Source organism: Platichthys flesus, chromosome 3, assembly GCF_949316205.1.
Source record: "Platichthys flesus chromosome 3, fPlaFle2.1, whole genome shotgun sequence".
NCBI lineage: Eukaryota > Metazoa > Chordata > Actinopteri > Pleuronectiformes > Pleuronectidae > Platichthys > Platichthys flesus.
The window spans coordinates 6,966,991-6,987,501 of NC_084947.1; the positions used below are offsets into that span (position 1 = coordinate 6,966,991).

Here is a 20,511-nt window from a genome sequence, read left to right on the forward strand (position 1 = left end):
TAACTATTATTAGTAGTAGTTTTATTATTATTTCCTACATTGTGTGTCAGACAATTAAAAGCCTCATACATCTTACACATTGGGTGTGAAATGTCTATTCTCGCCGCAGACAAGTGCCATTATACTCCATGTCTGAAAAACCAATAACAACCGCCCTGATTCACCAAACCACTGCATTTCAGCGACATACCATCAGACACCCCCCGCGTGCCTCGTCCCCCTCTCCTCTGCTTTAACTGTTCAAACGCACAATGCGCTCTGGACCGCTTTATTCAGCCTCACCACTCGCCTGCGTTTCCATTGGTCCCGTGAGGATGCGGCGACATGTGATTGGAGGAAAGTTTCTCTTCCAGTCCACACACCCCCCTGCCCCGCAGATATTCGTGATTCGGTGCCGCTGTGGTTCCAGTTGTTTTCACATCCCCTCACTAACAAAGAGACGTGGAGCTGCTGCCTCTTACGTCTCCGAGCCCAGTGATGAACATCTGACGCTTGATTGTACCTCGAGGCGAGAAGAAGAAGAGATATAGAGCAGAATCACACTTGGCTTTCAAGAAGAACCTCAATTAAGGGAGAGTTTGGACTTTTAAAGTTTTTTAAAAGACTTAAACGTAAAGTGCGAAAATGGTGTCGGCCGGACTGGAGATCGTGGGACTGGCGCTGTGCGTAGTTGGCTCGCTCCTGGTGATGGTGGCGTGCGGATTGCCCATGTGGAAGGTAACGGCGTTCATCGAGGCCAACATCGTGGTGGCTCAGACAATCTGGGACGGCTTGTGGATGTCGTGCGTGGTGCAGAGCACGGGCCAGATGCAGTGCAAGGTGCACGACTCCGTCCTCGCCCTCAGCCACGACCTGCAGGCGGCCAGAGCGCTCACCATCATCTCCTCGGTGATGGGCGTGCTGGGGCTCATGGTGACGATCGCCGGGGCGCAGTGCACCAACTGCATTCGCACCGAGTATGTGAAAGCCCGTGTGGTGAACGCCGGAGGGGTCATCTACATCCTCAGTGCCCTTTTTGTGCTGGTGCCGCTGTGCTGGCTGGCCAACAGCATCATATCGGACTTTTACAATCCACAGGTGCCCGCTTCCAAGAAGAGGGAGATCGGCGCTGCGCTGTACATCGGCTGGGCGGCCACAGCGATGCTGCTGATCGGGGGGACGCTGCTGTGCTGCTCCTGTCCCTCTAGCGCGAACTCGGGATACTCGGTAAAATACGCACAGACCAAGAGAGCCACTCCGAACGGGGACTATGACAAGAGGAACTACGTGTAGCGGTGTGGCTCGTGGCAGGCGGTGCGTAAAAGTGCGTAAAGTGACCTGCAGCTTCTTTTTTTTAAAAGACGTTCTCTTTGCACCAGCCTTTTTTTTAAAATCAGAAATATGAACTTTGAAAAATCAATGGAAGCACCTCTGCTTTTTTTTACGCTCGGACCGCAACTTCACACTTCCTTTTTGTATCTACAGGAGATGAAAGAAAAGACTAAGAGCCACAAGAGGTAGCTCACGACTTAAAGGAGTATCTGTGTTAGGTACCTGCTTTTGTGTGTCTTCGAAATTATTAGTGTTTTGAATTGTTTACTGTTGTAACTAAAGTTTTTTTTTTTTTTTCTTGAGGAACTCTTGCCATCAAGTATATTTACACTGTTCTCTCGCCCTGATGTGCGTCGTCAGCACAAACGTGTAGGCTACTGTAACTGAGAATAATTGCACTCTCACGCCGACATGTTGAGGACTTCGACAGTGTCCGACGGCAACAAAGACCGATGGAGAAAAGTTCATGCATGGAGAAGCCCTAATAAGTCCCGGACAGGCTTTTGTGTTGTGCAGAAGCTGATGGAGGTGACTTCGACGTTTTGAGGTCTATTTTTGGACCTATGGATTCCGGAAAGCCTGGGGACCATATGTGCCACAACATGAAATGTTGCAGTCCTTCATCGACCGCATTCAACCTGCTATTTCTCTTTTTCCACTTTTGTCACTGCAGGAATAAACGTTTTCTGTTGGTTTGTTGACGTTTGATGTAATGATTCATTATTCATGTATGAATATGCAATATCGTTTCATTTTTATTAAGATTAAACCCAATATATTGTCTGAAATCTGAAGTGTGTTCTTAAACAAATCAAGCAGAGGGGTCTGCAGGGGCAGGGGAGCCACCAGCGGCTGTGCGTAACGCATACCGTTCCCACCGTGAATCCATAAACCCCCACGGCGGGAGAAAGTATTTTGGTGAGCCATAGAAATCCAGATGACAATGCCCATTCAGCGCGAGTGGGGCTCTGCTGTTCAGCTCACAATACTCCACAGCCCCCACCACCAGCCCTTTCAGACCACCCCCACCCTCCTCATCCGCAGTCAGTGAAAGGCGTCCAAATCAGAGCTATATGGAGAAGCTGCTGGATTCGTCTTCCCGCAAGTGACTCCATTTGTCGTCACTAACCCATCTCCCCTCCTCAGGATGGACCCCATGGCTGCAGAGAGCCCACAGCATCAGTGTGAGGCAACTAGTTTATCCACAGCTGCTTCAAGACCACAATATGGAAACACTGGTGATGATGCTCTGCAGTTTTATAATAAAGATCTAACAGGGCTGTTTAATTTATGGAAACAATAGAAAACTAGCGTTTACACAACATATTTCAATCTGTGAGTAACAGCGCTCTTGTTTTAAACCGTGACTGGATTACCAAAGCTTATCCATACTTGTTTTGCTGGTGACTTAAGAATCTTAGCAGGTCATATGGCCTCTCAAAAGATGAAAATATGGCCATGGAGAAAATCTCAATACGGGGGAGTGTGGTCAGAATGTCGGCCAAGTTTGAAGTTATTCACCCGAGAATAATCCACACATTCACAACAAATAGCGCTGGAACTATTGCTATTGTTTAACATTTGACTTGAGCTGCTGCACATGGAACACAACGTTAAAATAAAATTCAAACTATGATTTGAGTCTCTATGACAGATAAACTCAAGGTCCACACCCTCCTCTGGAACTTTTAATCATATGTCTTGGTCTTCAGCATTGACCATTTCTTCCACCCTCAGGACTCTCAGCAGAGATATTGTGTTTTTTTAATATAATGCTGTGGAAATTCTGTACTTCTGTTATTGTAAAAATCCTTTTTGAAGACCAAAACCAGCAACATGACAGTCCATCTTTCAAAGGTTTACGGGTTCCTCGACCTGACTGTGGCTCTCAGCCTGAGGCCCAATGCATCTGAAGACAATAATCTTTAAAAGACAGTTACAAATATGGACTGTCCTCTTTAAACTGGCTCTATGTTTTCTTAAAGCAGATGGGTGTGGTTTAGAAAAATTACCAAAACACGAGGAGGCTATAAAGTCTGTTTGTGGGATTATTTTAAGTAGAGGATAAATACACATTTAGTGTTCTTAATACTGTATGTTGGACTGACTCACAACAAAAAATATTGTGATTATATTCATCATTATGATGTAGCATGAACAGTGTGGTTCACCTGTGGGTTTGTAATACTTCTTCACCAACAATGGAAGTTGATGGCAAAGTGGAATAATCAGGTTTTAGCTACACAGACAATATCTGTTTGCTATCGATTGATAGAAATATACAAAAATATACAATATCACCAGACTTCATTGTCTCACACTTGCTGCTCAGTTGTCTACAGTAGGCGTCTCCATGTTGGGCTTTCTATGGGTTCTTCTACACAAAGACCCTCCCTGGACGGTCCAGTCTGGTCCGCCTCAGTGAGATGTTTTTGTTGGATTGTTAGTTCCACTCCTCTAGTCACCGCACAGAGGGTGACGAAGCGCCGGGTGTGTTTGTGTGGGGGGTGCGTGTGAGCAAAGGGGTAAGTGTGTGTGTGTGTGTGTGTGTGTGTGAGTTTTGGGCACGCGGGGTGGGGCGGAGGGGTGGGGCTGTGGGGGTGCACCTTTAAAAAGGCCCTCATTCCAATGAGACGAGAGGCAAACAGGGCGACGTCACTCAATGGGCGCTCGCCATGGTAACCAGCCAGAAACTGCTGTTGCCTGGTAACGAGACCCTATAATGTGGTGGTATGGATGAGCCCTAATAAAAGGGGCGGCCGGCGGACATTCCTGCCAGCATGGACACACACACACACACACACACAACCTATGTACAGAAGTCTGGAGGGATTTACTTAAAGCCTGTAATGATCACTGCTAAAAAGAGCTGTGACAGCAGAAACACGCCGGCGGCATTGTGTTTCGTTTTAAGAGCAAATGTTAAGTGTCGCCATAAATGTTGCACATTGGGAACAAAAACTCCAAAGGGAGCATAAAACATGAACAAATGAGTTGCTGATATCATCATTGTGTCCTGTAGAAACAGGTGATGTAACACACACAGACCCGTTCTGACCTCTAAACTTGACCTCCCTGAGCCCGGTGGAGTGGAGGCCACATGGCTGAGGTCACGTGAGAGAGTTCAGATGTGTGCAGCTGCCTCTGAGGGTCATGATTGTTTTGGGGGTGAAGGTCGGGCGGGGCTCAGCGAGTCGTTTCTCATGAGGTGAACTTTGAACTATGACGCTGGCCTCAGGTCAGACGAGACGAAAGCCTCTTCCCTCCACCGACCAGGCGATGATCTCATCGAAGCCGAATCCCCTGCGTTTGATATGGGTCACAACCCTCAACCCCCAAGATCGTCACACTTAAAAAGAACTGGTTGCACAGTCAGCTGATTTTGCGATATAATTTCATATGGCATGGATACAAAGCAACCACAACAGTATTACATTTGTTCAAGTATTGTATTTAGTACTTGTACCTTACTTGAGTCAATTTAATGACCTGTTGAGTGTGTGCTTATATTTATCTGGCAGCTACAGTTACAGTCAATTTACAGATTAAGATTTAATCTCAAAATAAAAAGCATTGATATATATTAAACAAGCAAAGAGAAAGAAAAATCTGACTTTCAATTCAACGATAGTTAGGATTAAGTCATTATAATAAACCACAACAGGTCATATATACAATAAATGTACAAATATATTTAATATCATTCAAATTAGCTTCTCTACACGGTAATGCTTAATAATAACCATCAAATGGAAAGCGGCTAATTGGAAAGGGATTATAACTAATTTCTCTACAAAATAAACACTTTCACTATGACTAGCTACTTTAACCTGTTGATAGTTAACATAAGAGAGGATGAAAACATTTCTTCTGGATGATTCATAAAACAAAGGGGACTTAATAAGTGTTTGTACTGACTCACTCCGATGTGCGACAGAGTCAGCAGGTGCACACAGTCTGCAGACACCCCAGCTGGATAGCTTACTCACAGATAACTAAGCCAAGAGTCAGCAGGTGGTTAAGAGTGGAGGACAAATATGGCTTTGTGTGAAGAGCTAAAGACCCCGTGAGCCGTTTGTGTGGGAAACAATGTCCGAGCTCGAGTGGCTGGAGATGGAGATCAGAAAAAAAACATGTTCTTTTCTCCTGTACGCCTGCAAGGTTTACGGCTTGGTGACTCGCAAGTTTTTGTTGCAGCCCAGTAGCACGACCAGGCATCCTGTGCAGCGGACAGCGGAACAGGAAACAGGAAGGAACATGGAGGGTGTGGAGGAGGAGGAGGAGGAGGGTGCAGTTTATGTGTCTCAGGAGATATCGGAGAGCCTGGTGGTTGGGTTAAAGCACTCCCAAAAATATACACGCCTTGCAAGGTAGTTTATATGTCTGTGCACAACATTCACCAGCCTCTATAGTTGTCATTTGTTTGGTCACAGTTATGGTTACGCTGGATTCAACACTTGCAAAAGATGACGTGCTTGCATTGCATCAGGGATTTAATTGTTAACGGTTCTTTCTTGGGTCACACAATGTTCTTCCTTCTGAGGCTAAATAAACCATTACAAAATAAATGGGACTATCTGAAACGTGCACTCTCACAAAGCTGAAAACAGGACTGTGTTTCTGAGTCCACAACAAGTCTACATTCTGGACCTTGGACTTTACGTTTTTTCTGAGCTCTTTCAAATGTTTATGGGTCAAATGTGGTTTCTGGTGAGGGGCGGGTGGTGCTGATGGTCTGGAAGGACCAAGGATGGTAACTGTGAAAAATTGAAAAATTGACACATATCATGAGACTAACAGAAAAATCACTGGAGGAGAAATAGACATTAAACGAGTCTGAAAATGGCAAAAGGACAAAAATATTTACACACCAGACCCACTGGAGATGTGGCATCAGAACCTCTGAGGGTGGTGAGCTCAGCAAGTTTATGTTTTTTCCGCATATGAAATCAGAATTTAACAGAAATAATGTGAAATAAAAGAGGAATCTTTCAAAGGTGTAACTTTTGAACCTTAGATCACTTGACAAAATCCTGATAGTGACGATCGAGAGTGTGCGACAGCTACGAAATGGACATTGGAGGGAGATTTGTGTCAAGGCTAAACTTCTGTACTCCGTGTTTGAGGGAGGCTTTGCATGAGGTTTTCCACAACGACACACTAACACTTGTAGTTGGACGTAGGATCCAACTGCAGTTTTCAATCAGCTGACACTCACCTGGTCAGTGAGTGGATACAGGTGTTAGCATCGCTCTGTTTGCTACTGTTCCAGTGACAGATCAACCTGTTCAGCCCATCAATCGACCTTCTCCCCTCAGCCGTCAATCTCTTTGGTCTCCATCCCCCCTCTTGCACCTCTGGTGAAGTGGGGCCACTGCCCTTTCCAGTGCTCTGCATCTGAGGAATGTACACACACACACACACACACACACACACACACACACACACACACACACACACACACTGAGGGGAAACATGCCCCCATGGCAGGATCATACAGCCGATGTGCAGAGCAGCATTTTTGAAAACTTTACACTCAAACAAGTCATGTTGCCTCAACACAGGCGGCTGCTGAGTGGAGTTTTTAGGGGTGTTGGATGAGATGGAGGGCTGATGCAGTATCACATGAGTTTTATGATTCAGTATTGGGAAAATCATATCCAATATGTTCTGTAAGAAGAAGATACACTTATTGGTCCCACACACATGCACACACATGCAAATGGGGGGAAATTTCTCAGCTTTTTTCCCATCTGGTGAACACAGGAGGACACACAGTGCAGTGGGCAGCCATGCACAGCACCCGGGGAGCAAGGTGCCTTGCTCAGGAGCACTTAGACAGTGGGGTGGGGTAGGCACTTAGACAGTGGGGAACAGATCAAGGTGTTGTTCGTCCAGGTATGTTTTTGTATTGTCACTCCGTGGAGTCAAACCAGAGACCACCCTTGGATTCTCTGCCCATAGTCCAACTTTCTGCCATTAGTCCACCGCCTCGTCTTTATAATTTTTATTTTGTATGTTTAACGATGATTTCAAAAACTTTTCACTCACATAACCAGCCACCCTATTCAAAGTATTGGAACAGCCCGGTAAATTTAACCCAGTGCACTGAATTTCTAAGGGAGATCATTTTCCCAAATCTAGTAATTTTGACAAATATAAAAATTGGTCACAAAATCCCGTTTTGTTAGTTTTAACCACAGTACAAAAATTCCCTGAGGACTGGAGGAGCTAGGAATCCAGCCATGACCCTCTTGTCAGTGGACGACCCACTCTACCTCCTGAGCCACAGCCGTCTGCGATCCTGAGGATGAATCTTAGTGAATTTGGAGATTCCAACTTTTCACTTAATGGCACTTTCTGTACAGATGGTGATTGCTGTTTCCCAATGAACGGACATACTGCACATTTATAAGAGCATTTATCTGAAGGTTTTGAAAGCTGTTATACAATCACAGTGACAATAACAACATCCTCTCTTGAATTCCACAGTCATGTCCCTCTTCTTTTTTGGCTTCCCTCTTCAACTGTTTTCCCCGACTTGCCTCTCTGTCTCTAATCATCTTGGAATCCACACAGGATTAGTTATATTGAACAGCCAGAGACAAAGAGCCGCAGCTGACTGCTCCTGCCGGCTGCCTGTGTCCCCGTCATGCTGTGAAGGGATGATCACACACATGAAGCAGACACACACACACACATACACACACAAGCAAAGTACATCAACCTCACAAATGTCTCATACAAACTTAGGTTGCTCTAAAATCCACACTCATCATAAACAAGGCAATCCCTCACCCACTCATGTTTTAATTTGCTGTTGTGCTTGATATCTGCTGTCAGCCCACAGTTGCCCTTAATGATCCCTGACCCCTGTGATCTCCAACCCCTCGCGGCCTCTCACATTCGGGGTGTTATTCCCTGAATGAGTCTCTCCTCTTCCATTGTTTCAAAGTGCTGTCAAGCAAAAGAGATTAGTATTTACTGGAAACGATGCACGGATTTGAAACGGACTGATGCAACTGAAACGTGAAGTTTAACTGTAGTCTTATGAACCATCAGTGACGGGCAGCAGATGAGTTAAAGACATTTCAAATGAAGCATTCTGTGAGTAAACATGTTTTCCATGGCTCCTTTTTTCACATATTTCAAAAGGACATTCGAGTTTGAATACACTTGAGGAGGCCGGGCTTAAATACAGTAATGAGTGGGTCTTTTCCTTCCTCCTCTGGCTCAGTCATGCAGGAATCTCTTTAATGGGAAACATGCACTGTGTCTTTCATTCTTTGAAATACACTGGGATGTCCTGCACAATTACAGTCCTGCACAATTACATATATATATATATATATATATATATATATATATATTGTTTGTTTTCTAACAGCCTTGAGGACAACAAGCAGACTTTTCCTGCAAGAAGCAATTAGTGTGGAAACAATACACCTCAAAATCCTGATTGTGTGTGCATGTGTGTGTGTGTGTGTGTGTGAGGGAGACAGGCTGTTTGTTTACTCACACACTGATTGCTATATCCTATGTTAGGAATAGAGTCTATATAACCACTCGAGGACAAAGCTAAAAGCAGCACCACCTGTACCACAGCTCTTTAACTGATTGTGTGAATGCTGCTGTGGTCTACGGCTGAAGCCCTCCGTGTTAGAGAAGGTTTTTTTGTATCTTCGTCTCGGTGGGAGAGACAGACTGGCATTGCATACATTTTGCTCACCATGCCAAATCAGAAATGTCTCTTGATCCCCCCCCAGACATTCCTCATGTTGCCAGGCCTCCGCCTCATCTCAGCAGAGGGTCGTCACTCACAACTTTGTCTTGCCTGCCTTCACCTGTTTGTGTGTGTGTGTGTGTGTGTGTGTGTGTGTGTGTGTGTGTGAGTGTGTGTGTGTGTGTTTAAGTCAATACATGATTTTAAGTGTCCAAATACTTATAATGGTGATATGATTACATGCGATATGGAAACATGACCTCACTCAGGCATGAGAGAAGTTGAAACTCCCAGTTTCACCTCCTCCACTCTCATATTTCGAGAGATAGAGCCGTCACTGGATACTCTGTTAATCACTCTTTAACGAAAACACTTCATTTGTTTTTGTAAATCTGCGGCTTTCTTATCTGATATTACATATCAATATCAATATTATGGTTTTTTGGCAGCACTTTTTTAAAAATATTCCCTAGTTCGGTTATGGTTAAGATCAGAACTCCCTGTTTAGTTTCAGGTGTGATACTCAGTACTTCGGAACTTGCATTTAAAAGCAATATTGTGAATATCACATATATTATGGATATTATTAATATTATTTACACATCCAGCAGTGTTGGAAGATTATTATCAATCATTGTTTACTCTCTTTTAGCTCTGATTTGTAGTGCACTGATTGCTGGTTGTACATCAAATTGCCCTTGAAGGATATTAAAGATTTTCTTTAATGGACAACTTTAGCTGCACAAACCAAACTAGAGCAGCAGAGGAACCCAGCAGCCAGCAGGGGGCAGCCTCAGGACATCGCAGCAGACTGGGATTCTCGTAAGGCGTCTGAAGACAAGGTTGGAAAAGTACTGGGTTATTCTCTAACAATAGGTTTTTAAAGTTTGTTATCATCCAGTATCTAAAATCTAAAAATATAAAAGTAACTTTTAAGTAAGGCTGTCAAATATATGTAGAAAATATTTTCTCTGAAGTGTTTATCAAAAGCAGCATAAAATGAGGACACACACACACACACACACACACACACGCACACGATGATTTGTCCATCCTCATCATGTGCTTAGTTCTTCACGGAAACCATCAGGCACTGTGGCCTAGTCGGTAAAGCGTTCGTTCGCCATTCAGAGGGACCCGGGTTCGAATCCCATGAGTTCCCATCTTTAGACTGGCAATAGACTGAACTCTCAAAATTGTCAGGATTTCTTGTATTACTTGCTAAATATATTATACAATATAAATTTAAATTAATTCAAAATAAAATCAGGAAAACATTTAATTTAAAATAAAAAAAAAAAAAAAAAAAAAAAACTGCGCGCGCAACTCCTGCGCAGTAGACTTCTGCGCAGAATGTGCGCAATGGACTTCTGCGCAGAATATGCGCAGTAGACTTCTGCGCAGAATGTGCGCATTGGGCTTCTGCGCAGAATGTGCGCAATGGGCTTCTGCGCAGAATGTGCGCAGTAGACTTCTGCGCAGAATGTGCGCAATGGACTTCTGCGCAGAATGTGCGCAGTAGACTTCTGCGCAGAATGTGCGCAATGGGCTTCTGCGCAGAATGTGCGCAGTGGGTTTCTGCGCAGGATGTGCGCGCGCAGTTTGTTTTTTTTTTCCATTTATTTTAATTAAAAAAAAAAAAAAAAAAATTAATTTTAATTTGATTTTACTTTAAATGTTATATTTTATTTTTTTATATTAAATTTTTTATCATCATCATCATCTTCATATCTCCGCGCTGGTTCAGGGATAAATGATGCTGGTCTTCACAGGTGACTGACTTGCAGGCCTGTAGCGCCAGCCCCCCACAGGAGATTATGTGCTTGTTCTTAGCTCTGTGTGGCCGCGGCGCTTCCCGGTTCTTCCCACTCTGCCGGTGCGAACAGCCAAAGTATTTAACATGGGCGAGGAAAGGAGGTGGACCGCTTTTCGCAACGCTTCTACCTCCGGTGCGTCCCCGGGGTTAGAGGATGATGGTGTGACGTTAATGTATTGTTTTACATTGCATGTGTCACGTCTCCTATGTCGCTGTACCAGGAGCCGCCCCTGTCACTGGTTATCTTGGCTCGCTGTCTGGCCGGTAACCAGCCGTCCGGACCGCTCCGTGAAGAAGGAGGAGGAGATGTTTCTTTACTTGGAATGAGGACACTTCATTTCTCGAATATACAGCAGGAGCAACACTCGTATTACCTCTAGGTGGTCCGTCACTTCTCTTTAAAACACACTTTTAGAGTATTTTCCCACAATGCCCTGGTGCACTACGTCACACACTACAAACTTTCCTTAAAGGGGCAGGCCCTACCTGCAACACAACAGCTCTCGGTCTCATATACAGATGGCAAGAGAAAGCAGAGAGGGATTTTTACACACTGTCTGATAAAGACTCCGACAGTAAAGGCAAGGGGTAGTGATGGATAAGGTTTTCTTTAACAGGTTAAGTCTTTCATTCTCACTTTCCACCTTAAAACTATGACATTGAACTGAACTATGAACTAGTTCAGAATTTAAATGGTGAACTATGAACGTGAACTATTCATGTTTACTGGTATGAACTGAATTTGAACTAGTTCATGAGAGGTGAGAACTTGCACAACACTGAAGGACAGTTCACAGTCAGATAACAGTAAGAAATGGTTTATATGTTTATATTTTAAACAGTTTATAAGTTATATCACTTATTTAGGTCCAGTGTGTTAGATTGAGGTGAAAGGGATCTATTGGCAGAAATTCTATATACAATAATCTAGTGATGTTTTCACTAGTGGGTTTCAATTAAATTGTACAAGTTGTTGTTTTCTTTACCCTAGAATGAGCCATTTATATTTAAATATTTACAGGGAGCGGGTCCTCAGCCCAGACTGGACAAGCTCAACACCTTTTGAGTTTGTATGACTACTGAAGGTTTCAACAGGTTCTGTTTCATGTTTGGAAAGGTAGGGAGAGGTGAGGGGTATTCAGCTGCAACATGCAACCACAAGATGTCACCAAATGTTACACACTGAACTTTTAAAACCAATTCAAAAATTGCCACATCCTTTCATGGGGGCATGTTTCCCCTCAGTGTGTGTGTGTGTGTGTGTGTGTGTGTGTGTGTGTGTACATTCCTCAGATGTAGAGCACCGGAAAGGGCAGTGGCCCCACTTCACCAGAGGTGCCATAGGGGGGATGGAGACCAAAGAGATTGACGGCTGAGGGGAGAAGGTCGATTGAAGGGCTGAACAGGTTGATCTGTCACTGGAACAGTAGCAAACAGAGCGATGCTAACAGAGCCTGAGTGTCAGCTGATTGAAAGCTGCAGTTGGATCCTACATCCAACTACAAGTGTTAGTGTCGTTGTGGAAAACCTCATGCAAAGACTCCCTCAAACATGGAGTACAGAAGTTTAGCCTTGACACAAATCTCCCTCTAATGTCCATTTCGTAGCTGTCGCACACTCTCGATCGTCACTATCAGGATTTTGTCAAGTGATCTAATGTTCAAAAGTTACACCTTTGAAAGATTCATCTCAAGAAATGGGATGAGGTTCTCCCACCTTGAAACCAGTGTCCAACTCAGTGAGGAGCAGTGTGACTCCATCAATCAGCAGGACACAGGCAAGTTGATGGAGCAGCTCTGACGGAGTGACGCAGAGATCTTGAGCTCAGAGCAGCAGCAGGAGGATCCGAGAGGCTCATGCAGGCCACAAGTGATCTGCAGAAGAAAGAGGAGGACAAACGATGAAATCAAGTGGAAGAGGAAAGGAGAGGAATGGAGGAGGAGGAGGAACTCAATGAGAACAAGAAACAACTCGATGAGCAAAAGAAAGAGCTGGCAACTCTTTCCTGTAAAACAAAAAAGGCGCAAACAAACATCCTTCACTGTGAAAGTCATGATCTCATCCTGATCCAGGAGCGATAAGGATCTTGATTACCCCTCGGAGACCAGCTCAGCCCCCACCCTCCACTCACCCTTTTGGACCGAGGCAACAGATCAACACCAGGAGGCCTGGCCTACATTTTCCGATGTGGGCCAGGGTCACAGCCTTCACCTTTGTCCCACATGAGCAATCAGAGCTCATCAGGAGATGATGTTCAGTTGACTAAACACAACTACTTTCAGTGTACCTCACAAATACAGTAAGAGGCATTTTCGTTTTCTGGTCTGAAGACCAAGTTGTGCGTCAGCAAAACAAAAGATTGGATCAGGATGAAAAGAGTAATCAGTTTGGATCACTCTCTGTGAGCGTTGCCAACAGCGAACACGCTGCCAGAGAAAGTTTCAACTTCCTTTCTCCAAACGGATTCAGTGAAGGTCTCTGTTGCCCTCTGTGCACGTCAGGTTACAATACTGCTGCTCCACATGCGTCACTGGGGCTGGGAGAGATGAAGTGAAAATAAAAACTTGTGTCATTTGGTTTTTCCATTAGAACACTTTAACTCTGTGTCTAGTGAATTTGTATGATTACAATGCTCAATAAACTAATTTCCTTTAACAGGTGCTCTCCCCTCACATTGATCCATAGTGCAATCTATGACTGTGGTTTTCTGTCTTTGGATTTTGTGTAAGGATCCGTGCTTCAACTTTTGTGACGGCAAGAAAAGTCCTGCTTAAGTAAAACAAAGCAGGGATTTTCTCATTTGAGAATTCGAAGAAGTAAAAGTAGAAACAAATAACAGTTTTACATGTCTTCAAATCCCAGTATTTCCAAGATTGAGTTTTACATAATACCTTAAGATCAAATCAAGTACTTTGTCGTTTGGAAGTCAATAATAAACAATTACAATCAACTTGTAGTGAACTATGTGCTTCCTTTCTTGGAAAAACTTAAGAAGTTAAAAGATAAATAAGATGAGATCCCACATTTCAAATTATAAAAAAGTTATCAATACATTTAGGTCATTGAATATGATTTATTAAACATGTTTAAAATGTAATGTGGTGAGAATTACATGTACAGACATGAGTAAAACACAGGTATATTAAAAGCAAACAAAATAAAGACTCTAACACATAAAAAAGAGACTGTACAATTTACACACAAACAGGTTAAAACCTTTAAAAACAAGACAACAGATAAAGTTCTTGTGTTGTTGACACTGTACACGTCTGAAGTTCAGAACTTGGACTCGTGCACACGGTTCCTTTGAGTGCTGACGTTGCTCATGACAGGAGGGTGATGAGTGAATCCAGGAACTTGCTTCTGTCCTCCGTCTTCAGTTCAATTACTGTTGAGAGACAAACACAAGGAAGAAGTGAGAACATTCAGAAGATGAGAGAACTCACATCTCCCAGCAACACGTTTTCATTTGGCAGATTTTCCGCAACAATCTGAAAAAGGGCAAACGTCATGTTTCTTGATATCCAGAGCTTCTCACCGCTCTCTGCCATTTGTGCAGAACTAATGCACAAATATTATTCTACACATGAAACACGATGAGTGTCATATCTATTTCATGAAGTCTGGACCTCAATCAAGTTTGGATGAGTCGAAGCTGGACTGTAAATGACACAAATACAAGGCTGCCCCCTAGAGTACACAGATATGTAGTCTGCTCTGTATTTAAATAGCATCAGTAAAGTAACAGTACATTTTTATTGCCATTGACACACACATTCATTCATACAGTGCATCTATGGGCAGCACTTTTTCCTATGAGGGGCAAATCAGGGTTCAGTATCTTGCCTATGGACACCTCAGCCTGCAGATGGGGAAGACTGGGATCGAACCGCCGGCCTTTAAGACTCATTTAATACCACATGGAATTGAATTAACGTAACCTGGACACCTGCAAGGAATATTGGATCGATGAACCAATTAAATAATCACTGATCAGCAGCACTGATTTTTCAGTTAGTCAGTCAACAGAGAGATGTCCTAATTAACTATTTTAACTTACTTGATGTGTCGAAATGGTCGTGGAGAGTTCGGGAGCTGGTGCTCTCTGCAGCTTTCTCGAATGCTCGGCCGAAGAAACTTAGAGAGACAAGAGAAAACAACGAGGGTTGAGGAACTGGGAAATTACCCATTAATAAATTAATGAACATTAATTTTGATTGTTCAAGTATATTTATTTGAAAAATGGAAAATATATAGGGGCTCTACCATCTCAAATATAAAGTTCTCAGGTTTTTCTTTTTTCTCTGAGACAGTAAACTGAATATCTGGGTTCTGGTCAGTTTGCATCAATTGTAAGGGATATGTTCTCCAAGTCTAAAATTAGATTACAACTAAAACAGTGATTGCAGAAAAAAATATTTTTATCGAAAAATCTACAGAGTAAATACCAAAGAAGGAATCAGATATGAAATATTTAACTCAAGAGCTCAAAGATTATATTTCTGAACTTCTTATATGTTGCTTGTTTGTGTTATGAAAGATGTTTTAACATCACAGCTCCTCATGTTTCAGGACTTACTTCTTTTTGTCGGATGTCTCAGACTCCGGTGGGATTCCCAGAACAATCATAGTTCCCTTCTCAACATCTTTGGGAGCCGCCATGATTAGCGGGAGCAGTTTGCAGCGTTTATTCCTCGTCTGACCACAGAATGAGTGAAGGAGTGAACAGACAGCCATGACACTGTTATTCACAGTCACAGTTAAAGAAGCAGTCGGGAACTCACTGAATGAACGAAAGCCTTCAGGAGGTATTTGCAGAGCAGAGTCAGAGCCGCGGGTTTAGAAAAGAGCTTCACGTCAGGAGTTCCCTAGAGATGAAAGAGCAGAAGATTAACCGGAGCAGGAGGAGCTGCCAGCACACAGAGAGAAACAGTCAGACGGCCACACGTACCTCCATGAGGTAGCAGTAGAGGAAGGGCCCCTGGGACATGATGAGGTTGGTGCAGATGCAGCTGGCGACAGTTTGCTGGACGGCTATCAGCTTCTTCTTCGCCAGGTCGATACCAGCATGGAGACGATCAATGTTACTTCTGCACAAAGAAGAACACCTGATACATACATCTAGAAAAAAACTCAGTCTTTAAAACACTTAGCTTAGCCCAGGTCTTCAGTATTTGTTAAAGAACATAAAAGCATTTTGATTTTAGGCAGTGACCTAAATCTAAAAACTTGTTTATTGCAAGTCACTTTGTCCAAGATGTTTCAAATAAAACATCTGTCTCGATCTGTAAGACTAAACTAAATCAAATGAAGCTCTACACAAAGAGGACTTGAGGCAAATCATCCGCTTGTGTCGTTCATCTGAGCAACTCGTATGTTTTGAATATGTAGCTCTGCAAACACTGCACTGCCGCATTCGCACAAATGTCTGCGTTTCTCAGAGTGATCCAGGAAAACTGTCTTTTATTGACAAACACAGATTTAACGTATCTAATGACTTTCAAACAAACCAGAACTTGAGTTTCTTCCACGCACCTGGAGAGGGAGTCGAGAGCAGTGATGAAGTTGTCGCTGTCGTCTTTCTCTGGGCTCTCCAGCAGGGCAGCACAGGCGTGTACCATGTCACTGGCCAGGAAACGGTTCTTAAAGCCAAAGTGGACACCAAACGTCTGGATACGGATATCTTTCATACTGAAGAAGAGGAGGAAACAACAACGAATCATTTCAGGTTTTCATTTGTGTGACACAGAAACTGAATGACGGCATGTATTTCTGCAAGTCTTTCCTAAATAAATACCCATATTTATTAGACGACTCCTCAATGACTTCCCTCAGGTTCTCTTTGATTGTCATGTCCATGGAATGGAACTTCTGCCGCACTTGTTTCAGGGGCAGCCTGTTACGAGCATCATCAACAAGTTATAGCACGTAGAAAAAGTCGACTCTCACACAGAGCACTGATTTCCTGGCACTCACCCCATGTCGGCTAAGAACTCCTGGAGTTTCTTTTGTCCATTTAACGTCCAAAGCTTGAAGCTGCACGACGTGTAACATGAATTACAAATGCTCTCATACAGAGACCAGTGCTGATAGAGGGTGAGACGCAAGCTGAGGCAGCAGGTCAAGGAGAACGCAAAGAGACAAAAGCATAAAGTATTTCTGTAGCAATAACACTGCAGGGAGAGAGATGGGGTGTAGATCCAAGAGTGACGGCATATCAAACTAATTAAGGATACTCATATTCAAAGGAAATCCTCATACAGTCAATGGACAGCGAGTTCTCTTCATCCTCATTTGTGTGGTTATGTCGGGAGACATGTCGCTGCATCGTAGCAATGTCTGTGACGTACTTCATACTTAAAGTAACAAGACAAGATTAATTCAGTGAAGGTAAAGAAAAACTGATGCAAACAAAGCAAAAACAAGTTCTAAAAAATTATATAACTAAAAAGAAAATCTATTTAAAGTTTTTGTGACTTAGGTTTTAAAATACTGAAGAAATTCTTACTGTGTGATTTTATCATGAACCCACTGGTCTGTCAGCCCAATGATGGCCCACCTGCAAAAAGAAGAACCTACATCTCAAAGGCTGAACATCGCGCTGTGCATTTCCACCTTGTTCGCGTCATTTAAAAATAAAAATATTATATTTTATTAAACATCTCACCAGAGCATGTCCTTGGTGTCTTTAGTCAACACCCACGCAAGCTCAAAAAACATCATTGCAGCCTGAGAAAAGATACACATGAAAGTATTTGTGTTAAAGAACAGCAACAAGGAAAGTCAACATGCAGCTGTGTATAGAGACGACTTAAATGTGTGTGTGCATACAAAAATAAGTCATTTAAAAAAAATGAAGTAAAAAAATGATTTTTTTGTCATTTTGTCTACTCACAGATGTCCCATGATATTCATACTGCTCATAGTCAAACAAGATTTCCCTCCTGAGAAATGAGTGAAACATTAATATAAGTCATGAATTGCAATGTGATAAAGTATATCCACAGCTCCTTAAAAACACTTCACCTCCGTCCTTCCCACTCCCTCTTCGCTCGCTGCCTTTCGATCCTCCTCTCCACGGTGCCCTGCAGCGACATGATCACACACATTAATAAAAAAACAGCTCTCACACCCACAGCTCTGATTCATTTCAGTCGAGGTCACTGATTCTGTTCATCACGCACCTCATCGTATCTCCTCCGTTTGCCAGACGGCTCCGAGCCTTCGTCGCTCTCATTTCCAGAGTCGCCTCCTTCTTCGTCTTCATCTCGGAAAATATCATCGTAGGTGGGCACACCCAGGTCATCGTCCTGTTTGATCAGGAGCTTTATCTGTGGAGGACGGGACAGGAGTTATCTTAGGGTAAATTCCAGCAGGTAAATATTTTGGTGTTGCTCATAAACTTAAAACAAGTTTAAGAAAGTAACAAAGATGCAAAATAAAAAAGGAAACGGATGCGGCAGATACAAAAGGGATGTTTTTATGTGCTGAACAAGTTTTCTTCCTTCGTTATCACTCACCTGCGAGTCATTGTAGACATTGACCACATCGACAGGCCTGTGAGTGTCACAGATGAAGAAGACGGAGTCGTCGTCTGGCTGCAGCATCTCCAGGAGGTCCACATTCGCTCCACAGTTGATGAGAACAAAGTATCGGAACTACAACACAACACAGATAAATACATTTAGCTCAGAGTGGCAGTGAGGACATTTATTTACACTTCTGTCATATATTCATGTGGAAGCTGAGGTGGGATCTGACCGTACCTGCTCTTTGTGCTCAAGGAAGGCAGTGCCGAGGTCCTGCCAGCCTGTGACCGGCACCAGTGTGTACTGGACCTGATCACAGTGGAACAGCGCCTGGTGAAGAGACAGATCATTGTTTAATTGACAAATTAATCATTATCCCCTCAATGACAAATTAGGACACAAGAACATTGAATCTTAAGCCGCTGAAGAAGCCTCTAATAAACGTTACACAAATCAATCTCACGATAAACATTTGATCAGTCTCCATTTGTCTGATCTGAGATGTTTATTTACAAATTCTACTTTAGCATCCTTTACATCGTCCCAGTAAAATGTGAACTGAAATACAAACACTTAGGTGACTGTAGGATCCTTTGGGCTCTAGAATCAGATATTGCTGAGTATAAAGATAAGTCCACAAAGGGAAATGCTATTGATGGTTGACAGCTGAGTGAGTGTTATCCTACCTGAAGAATCTTACAGGCACAGAGCGCGTCGATGTCTGATGCCACCAGGAGGGCGACTCTCTGAAAGCAAAGTAGTTTTTAGTGACATTATAAAATACACACTGTTAGACTGACACTCGCTGAGACTTGAAAATGTGCCAACCATTTTAAGAAATGCCGATTTTAGAGTTTTTAAAATGGATCTAAATCACAGCCCAGGTCTAGTTAAAAAAATAAATCATCCACATCCCGGACAAACCACACTCTCCCTTGTAGCTGATGTCAAATCTTTCACCAGATCTAGACCACATTAGACCAGGTCCAGAAACAGGAAAAGAGATCACATTTTTCTGGTTTTAGCATCTTTACACTGGCTTCCAGTATCGCTGAGGATGATTTTAAGTCTCTTAATGGTACAGCACCCTTATTCATTTTTGGTTGTTCCCTGTTCTTGCCAAACATCCCAAATATGAACTATTAAAAGTTTGGGCAACTTTCTCTTGCTAAGCACCAAAGGTTTGGAACAAACTCCCCCCACACATCAAACAAGCTTCTTCTGTTGATAGTTTTAAGAAACAAATCAAGACCTATTTCTATGATCTTGCTTTGAATTAACTTGATCTGTGTTTTAAACACCATGATTACATATTTTTATACCTCTTGCTAGTTTTATGTTTTTATCCTAAGTCTCTGCTTTATTGCCAACGTGATAATCTATCTTTGATTTTATTGTAAAGCACTTTAAGCTGCATTGTGTGTATGAATGTAGCTGTTGAAATAAAATGTTTTCAATGCATTCATAAGTAAATGTTAATTTCGTGTTGAGGACTGTTTGGGTGCAGGTGTAACAAGTCCTGGTGGTTGTCTCTGATCTTGTCTTGGTGTCTCCTTCTTTAATTGATGATTTAATATAAACATAGGAACTTCCTGTGTTGTTCCTGGAAGTTCCAAAGCTTTAACGACGATGTCTGCCTCATTCCCAACAGGAAGAGGAGCAGGGAGCTGAAAAGCGGCGGCTCCGGGTTGTGAGAGTAAACTTCCTGTCACTCCGTCCTGGTTCCTCTCGGGTTTAGCACTGGGAACAAACTGTGACAAACTGGGAACAAACTCACCTGGTTGGCGACGACCTCGTAGAACTCCTTCCTGATGTCCGTGACGAACATGTTGGCAGCTTTTTAAAAACGCAGCTCGAGTGTCATGAGACGATCTGCGACGGGTTCCGGTTTGTTGTCAGGAGCGCAGCTGCAGAAATGTGGCGCCAAATCCTCAAGCTTCACATTGGACCAATGAGTTTGGAGCACAGTGCCCCTACGTCGTACGTTTCACAAACGTCATCACGCCGCGTTACAAAGTGGCGCTACGGAAAGAGAAAGCAGCCACAATTTAAACACGTCCCCACGCGAGTTTGGTTTCTACTGGTTCTTGTGGGATTAAAACGTGATAGTGTGGATAATTATAAACATAAGC

General features: G+C 43.1%; 2 protein-coding genes across 2 annotated transcripts; one reads left to right on the plus strand and one right to left on the minus strand.

Annotated features, from left to right (window-relative positions):
• Positions 1 to 338: 338 nt before the first annotated feature.
• On the plus strand, positions 339 to 2,099 carry cldn5a (claudin 5a). Its single transcript, XM_062381597.1, has one exon. The coding sequence runs from the start codon at positions 625 to 627 to the stop codon at positions 1,270 to 1,272; it is 648 nt and encodes a 215-aa protein (XP_062237581.1). The 5' UTR covers positions 339 to 624; the 3' UTR covers positions 1,273 to 2,099.
• Positions 2,100 to 13,913: 11,814 nt separating this feature from the next.
• Positions 13,914 to 20,294, minus strand: cdc45 (CDC45 cell division cycle 45 homolog (S. cerevisiae)). The gene is made up of 18 exons (XM_062381707.1): positions 20,157 to 20,294; positions 19,066 to 19,125; positions 18,617 to 18,709; positions 18,371 to 18,508; positions 18,035 to 18,181; positions 17,877 to 17,935; positions 17,746 to 17,794; positions 17,518 to 17,579; positions 17,359 to 17,409; positions 17,087 to 17,206; positions 16,827 to 16,958; positions 16,648 to 16,746; positions 16,386 to 16,541; positions 15,802 to 15,940; positions 15,635 to 15,718; positions 15,430 to 15,548; positions 14,911 to 14,987; positions 13,914 to 14,238 (listed from the first exon to the last, which is right to left on the minus strand). The coding sequence occupies exons 1-18, from the start codon at positions 20,205 to 20,207 to the stop codon at positions 14,174 to 14,176; spliced, it is 1,701 nt and encodes a 566-aa protein (XP_062237691.1). The 5' UTR covers positions 20,208 to 20,294; the 3' UTR covers positions 13,914 to 14,173.
• Positions 20,295 to 20,511: the final 217 nt, after the last annotated feature.